This window comes from Clarias gariepinus, chromosome 8, assembly GCF_024256425.1.
Source record: "Clarias gariepinus isolate MV-2021 ecotype Netherlands chromosome 8, CGAR_prim_01v2, whole genome shotgun sequence".
Taxonomy (NCBI): domain Eukaryota; kingdom Metazoa; phylum Chordata; class Actinopteri; order Siluriformes; family Clariidae; genus Clarias; species Clarias gariepinus.
This window is the reverse complement of record NC_071107.1, coordinates 6,123,482-6,130,000: the sequence shown is the minus strand read 5'-3', so window position 1 is coordinate 6,130,000 and position 6,519 is coordinate 6,123,482. Positions and strand designations below refer to the sequence as shown.

The window sequence follows — 6,519 nt, the reverse complement described above, 5'->3', positions numbered from 1 at the left end:
ACGGAGAGATAAAGCAATAAAAATGCATTATAGTGATCTGCACTCACTGTCTAATCTATTAGAGACACCTTTAATCTGATCAGCCTGTCGTGTGTCAGCAGCACAACGTGTGACCTCCAGGAGACGAACCTCAGTTTCACTCCTCCTGCAAACATGCTGGGTCAGTGTCTATGCAAATGAGCTCGTGCTGAGCCACGCCCCTCCAGAGAACAACAGAGCAGAGCAATTACACCCATGGGGGCGACCTCTAGTTACAGCAGATGAGGTCACGGGGGAAAATTTAATCAGTGTGTTTAAATACAAAAGAAAGAGTCATAATAATAATAAAAAAGAGGAGAAAGCAGGGAATGTTTCGTCCTAATGTTTGTTATTTGTACAGACAGAATAGAGACGCGTTCGAACGTCTAAACATAACTAAAGGAATTAATTTCGCAAAACAGTTCGGCTCTAAATTTATAAGATTACAATTTTACCCCGTTATGTTGTATGATGTGAGGAGAGTAAAGGCTAACGGTGTTCCTAATAAAGTGGAAGGTCTAAGTATACAGGTGGTGTACATTTTTAAAAAAAGTAGGAGAAAAAATGCAGCAGGAAAATAAAGGACGTCTTCTTAAATAATCCACAGAAAATTATAATAAACATAAACAAACAAATAAGAAGTAAATCAACTATTAATTATTTTATTAAGGTTAATGTTCTAAAAAGGTCAGAGATTGGTATATTAGGATTAATACAAGATAAGCACATTATTCACAAATTATTAATATTAATTATTTAAAATAAGTTAATAATAGTAATAAAAGTGATATAAAAGTCACACTGGTGAACTACACTCCAGATCCTGCTCATATTATTCCGCAATAAGAGTTAGAATAAAAATTTCCTTTATACTGTGTAACAAAATAATCCTATAATTGAGTTTTAGTCCGATCCTTTTTACGCTGTGTTCTGATTAACAAAATAGATTCAGTTTTAGTAAATTATGTCATGCAAACAAACAAACAAATGAATACATGTTTATGGAGTGCATTTAGGCATTTTTTTTGGAGGGTGATATGAATTATTTCATTAAAAATGTGAAATTATTTATTCCGACACAAAATAGCTGAATTATTCACTGTATAATAAAACCCAAACATGCGGGAAGTCCTAATGCTTCCTCAAAACAAACCTTCTTTACACCGAACACCTTTACGTGACCTCAGGACATGCTGGAGGTTCTCGCTGCTCATTAGGCAAATCTCTGGCTCTGGATCATAACCACACACACACACACACACACACACACATACACAAACACACACACACACCTGACATTCCCATGTCCTAAGATAAGCCAGGCGTGAGACAGGCAGAGAGAGACAAAAAATGGCGATAAAAAGAGCGATTCATTCACAACAAAACCAAAAAAAGAAAAGGAATCAAGATTCCATGTCTAATAAATGAATAAATAAATAAATTCCCCCTATTTAATCTGGATGTAATCATTTTGCACATTTTGCAGTTAATTGTTACCAGTAATTAGCTGCGTGCGAGTTTGTAAAGTGCTGAATAATTTATTTATGATTAACGTTTATGGCCGCGTTGTGAAGCAACCTTACGAAAAGAATTTAGCGCAATAGGAAGCAGTGTGTGTGTGTGTGTGTGTGTGTTACTGAGCTGTGTAGCACATATATATATATATATATATAATTATTATTATTAATAATTACTAAAATAAATTAATTGAATAAATTCTGGATAAGCATTCCAGTCAGAAATCTGCGAAGCTAGAAAGCACATGAGTAATTCTACTGCGGTGCTCTCTGTACAAAAAGTCATACATTAGAATATTTATACTTTACTGGAGTATTATGCAAATTAAATACTGGAGGTAAGGAAGAGAAGATGTCCTGTAGGTGTAAACATGTACTGAATTTACTGACCCTTTAAGCTTTTGCCGTTTTTAATCGCAGAATCTTTACTTGTGTCGACTCTGTAACAGATCTGTTACTGACTCACATATTATAATAATATTATAAGCCCTAGTCATGTGACTAAGTATTTAAATATTATAATGTGCCCTAGTCATGTGACTACTTAATTATTATAACGATCCCTAGTCATGTGACTACTTAAATATTATAACGATCCCTAGTCATGTGACTAAGTACTTAAATATTATAATGTGCCCTAGTCATGTGACTACTTAATTATTATAACGATCCCTAGTCATGTGACTAAGTACTTAAATATTATAACGATCCCTAGTCATGTGACTAAGTACTTAAATATTATAACGATCCCTAGTCATGTGACTAAGTACTTAAATATTATAACGATCCCTAGTCATGTGACTACTTAAATATTATAACGATCCCTAGTCATGTGACTAAGTACTTAAATATTATAATGTGCCCTAGTCATGTGACTACTTAATTATTATAACGATCCCTAGTCATGTGACTAAGTACTTAAATATTATAATGTGCCCTAGTCATGTGACTACTTAATTATTATAACGATCCCTAGTCATGTGACTAAGTACTTAAATATTATAACGATCCCTAGTCATGTGACTAAGTACTTAAATATTATAACGATCCCTAGTCATGTGACTACTTAAATATTATAACGATCCCTAGTCATGTGACTAAGTATTTAAATATTATAATGTGCCCTAGTCATGTGACTACTTAATTATTATAACGATCCCTAGTCATGTGACTAAGTACTTAAATATTATAACGATCCCTAGTCATGTGACTAAGTACTTAAATATTATAATGATCCCTAGTCATGTGACTAAGTACTTAAATATTATAACGATCCCTAGTCATGTGACTAAGTACTTAAATATTATAATAATCCTTAGTCATGTGACTACTTAATTATTATAACGATCCCTAGTCATGTGACTAAGTACTTAAATATTATAACGATCCCTAGTCATGTGACTAAGTACTTAAATATTATAACGATCCCTAGTCATGTGACTAAGTACTTAAATATTATAACGATCCCTAGTCATGTGACTACTTAAATATTATAACGATCCCTAGTCATGTGACTAAGTACTTAAATATTATAACGATCCCTAGTCATGTGACTACTTAATTATTATAACGATCCCTAGTCATGTGACTAAGTACTTAAATATTATAACGATCCCTAGTCATGTGACTAAGTACTTAAATATTATAATGATCCCTAGTCATGTGACTAAGTACTTAAATATTATAACGATCCCTAGTCATGTGACTAAGTACTTAAATATTATAATAATCCTTAGTCATGTGACTACTTAATTATTATAACGAACCCTATTCATGTGACTAAGTACTTAAATATTATAACGAGTCCTAGTTTCTCTATCTTTATATCTTTCTGACTGTGTAACAAAAGTGTGATGTAGCATTTAGTAGCATTGGCTATAATTAAATTTATGCAAATTTAATCACAATTATTTATTTGGAACTTTTAATAGGCGTTAGAATAACTGAGAGTCGATTAATTCTGCTATTAATTGTTAATTTATTCTCATTGACGTATTAATCGATAAGGAATATGGTAATGATGAGTGCAGACAGGCAGAGCAGACGAGTGTGTGGATTAATGGAGGAGGGAATAAAGTGATGGAATAAAGGAGGAAGAAGGTAAGAGTTTATAAATGAGATGTTTTATTTTTTTCACAGTTTTAATGTTGGTGTGAAACTTTGAGCGTTTTAATAAAGAAAAGAACAATCTGTGATCTATTAAAGCGAAAGTAAACGCACCATTAGCTGCAGAAATAATTGAAGTTGCGCAGGAGTTCGATGGAAAGCGTATAAATTCCAAATGAGCACCAATTAGTGCAAATGAAATCCTACATGATAAGATAATTAAGCAATTACGCTCTTTGTGGTGAAATATTTATGAAGTCTTAATTCGAGTGTGTGAGTGATCCATGAACTGCTAATGACCTCTTCTGGAACTTTCTTTCACACACACACACACACACACACACACACACACACACATAAACCAACACGCTGAACTCTGCCGCATGCCCAGCGCGAGCGCCACACCTTTTTCGAGTAACTACCTCACTGAATACACACAAACACAGGCTATAAGTGACACACACACACACACACACACACACACACACACACACACACACACACACACACACACACCTTTACCAACTAAATAACTCACTGCATACACACTATCACAGGCTATATGTGATTTACACACACTCTTACATACACTGGTAAACACTTTGCACAGGCTTTATGTGATCAACACACACACACACACACACACACACACACACACACACACACACACTGTTTTATGGCCGTATGTAATCTGATGTCATTGCAGCTGCTTTCTAAAATAAACACACTTAACAGAACCGAGAGCACCACACTGATGGATAACGGATGCCTAACCTTTACACACACACACACACACACACACACACACACACACACATAGGAATATGAACTAATGAGAAGATTTTACTGATTAACTAAAATAAATTAATGAAATAAAAGTAATAATTAAACATGGATCATTATATCTGTGTGTGTGTGTGTGTGTGTGTGTGTGTGTGTGTGTTATCAAGTGAATATCTCCAGCAGAAAACTGCATATATTTTATCCATCAGGTTAATTTGCACTTTAGCTGATGGCTTTTTTGCGGTATGTTTGCTACCTGTAAGGTGCGCTCCCGTTTCCATGGCGACGGCTGAAGCGAGGGGTTATTATGAGGCGAGGGGGTTATTACAGTGTAATACCTGTGTAATAAGGACGTGCTGTAACACGGAAACTGCTACAGGTTTTTGAATCCCTCTCTCTCTTCATCTCTCTGTGTTTATATTTCACACCGTCATCTTTTTTTTTCTTTTCCTCTCTCTGTATCTTTCTATTATTTTTTACTTTTCTCTCTGTTTCTCTTTTTTTACTTCTAGATATTTCCCCTCTCTCTCTCTCTCACCCTCTTTTGTTCTCAAGGTTTGTCTTAACCTCTTTCACTTTCTTTAATTTTATCATAAATGTTTTTCTTTTTCTCTATATTTTATATCCCATCTCTCTCTCTCTCTCTCTTTCTCTCTGTTCATCCTTCACTTCACTTCACTTCACCCTTTTTCTTTTCTCTCTCTGTATCTTCCCGGATTATATACCTTCACATTTTTGTTCATCATTCTTCCTTTTTTTGCTCCCTCTCTCTCTCTCGTTTTTGTCTCTTTCTCTATCTTTCCATCTCTTGCTCTCTTTCCCTTCTTCCCTCCTTTTTCTCCATCTTGCTCGTTCTACACCAGCCTGTCGTTCTCTCTGCCCATCTGTGTCTCTCTCTCTTAGCATTTCAGTCTGTCTTTCTCCATCTTTTCATATCTCTCTCTCTCTCTCTATTTTATTCTCCTCCTTTCTTAAACTATATTTTTTATATACAGTACAGGATGCCTCTATCTGTTCCTTCAAGTCTTTTCTCTGTCTCTCTATCAGCCTGTATTTCTCTCTCCTACACTCTCTGACCTTTTTATTTCTCTCAGTATATTACAGAATCTCTTTCTGCTCTCTCTCTCACTCTTTCTCTCTTTTTATCTCTCTCTGTATCACTCGCTCGCCCGTCCTCTTTCTGTCTCTCACTTCCATCCTGCTATAGCTCCACCTAAATCTGTGTGTGTGTGTGTGTGTGTGTGTGCGTGTGTACGTACTTATGTGTGTCTGAGCACACACACCTGGCCGGCTGTACTCGTCCGTGTCTCTGTGCTCTCTCTCTTTCGCGCGGCCGCTGTACAGCAGGCGTTGCGAGTCGTGCTCGAAGGCTTTGAGTGTTTCGCTGGAGCTGTAGGATTTCTGCGTGGGGACGCGGCACTCGTCGCTTTCTCCCCCGGACGAGTGTGTGTAGCGTCTCTCCTTCTCTCTGCGACTCTCCCTCAGCGAGCAGTACGGCCTGCGCTCCTTCACATCCATCCTGCGCGCATGACGGTGTCTCTCTCTCTCTCACACATACACAAACACTCACACACGCACGCACGCACGCTCACACACACGCACACACACACTCTCTCTCTCTCACACACACACACACACACACAGTCACTCGATCTCTGTGTCGGTCTGCTTAGAGCCACCGTTCACCTGAGAGAGAGACAGAGAGAGAGAGAGAGAGAGAGAAAAGAGAGAGAGAGAGAGAGAGAGAGAGAGAGAGAGAGAAAAGAGAGAGAGAGAGATGAGAGTGTGAAGCAGAGGTCAGAACAGCACTCAGCCGTACACTTCATCATTCCACGATTCACAAATACACCCTACATTTTGCTCTGTGTGTGTGTGTGTGTGTGTGTGTGTGTGTGTGTGTGTGCTGAGCTCATTTATTATTCTATTACGAAACACTAACATTTTTAAGTTTCTAAAAATCCTGAGTAGCTCAAAGGTCTGTGAAATTGAGTGAAAAAGTTTGTGCCCCTCTTATATGATCTTGATGTTAAAAAAAAAAATTATATATATATATATAAATGATAAAATGAGGTATCAATACTAAATTAATTGAAAG

General features: G+C 36.7%; 1 protein-coding gene across 10 annotated transcripts in view; it reads right to left on the bottom strand.

Annotated features, from left to right (window-relative positions):
* The window catches only part of tenm3 (teneurin transmembrane protein 3), a 277,382-nt gene extending 271,422 nt beyond the window's left edge, over nt 1–5,960 (bottom strand). For all 10 annotated transcript variants that reach the window (XM_053501433.1, XM_053501434.1, XM_053501435.1 and 7 more), the window contains exon 1: nt 5,684–5,960. In XM_053501433.1, the coding sequence (XP_053357408.1) occupies nt 5,684–5,942 (259 nt within the window). In that variant the 5' untranslated portion in view covers nt 5,943–5,960. The remainder of the gene's footprint in view (nt 1–5,683) is intronic.
* Nucleotides 5,961–6,519: the final 559 nt, after the last annotated feature.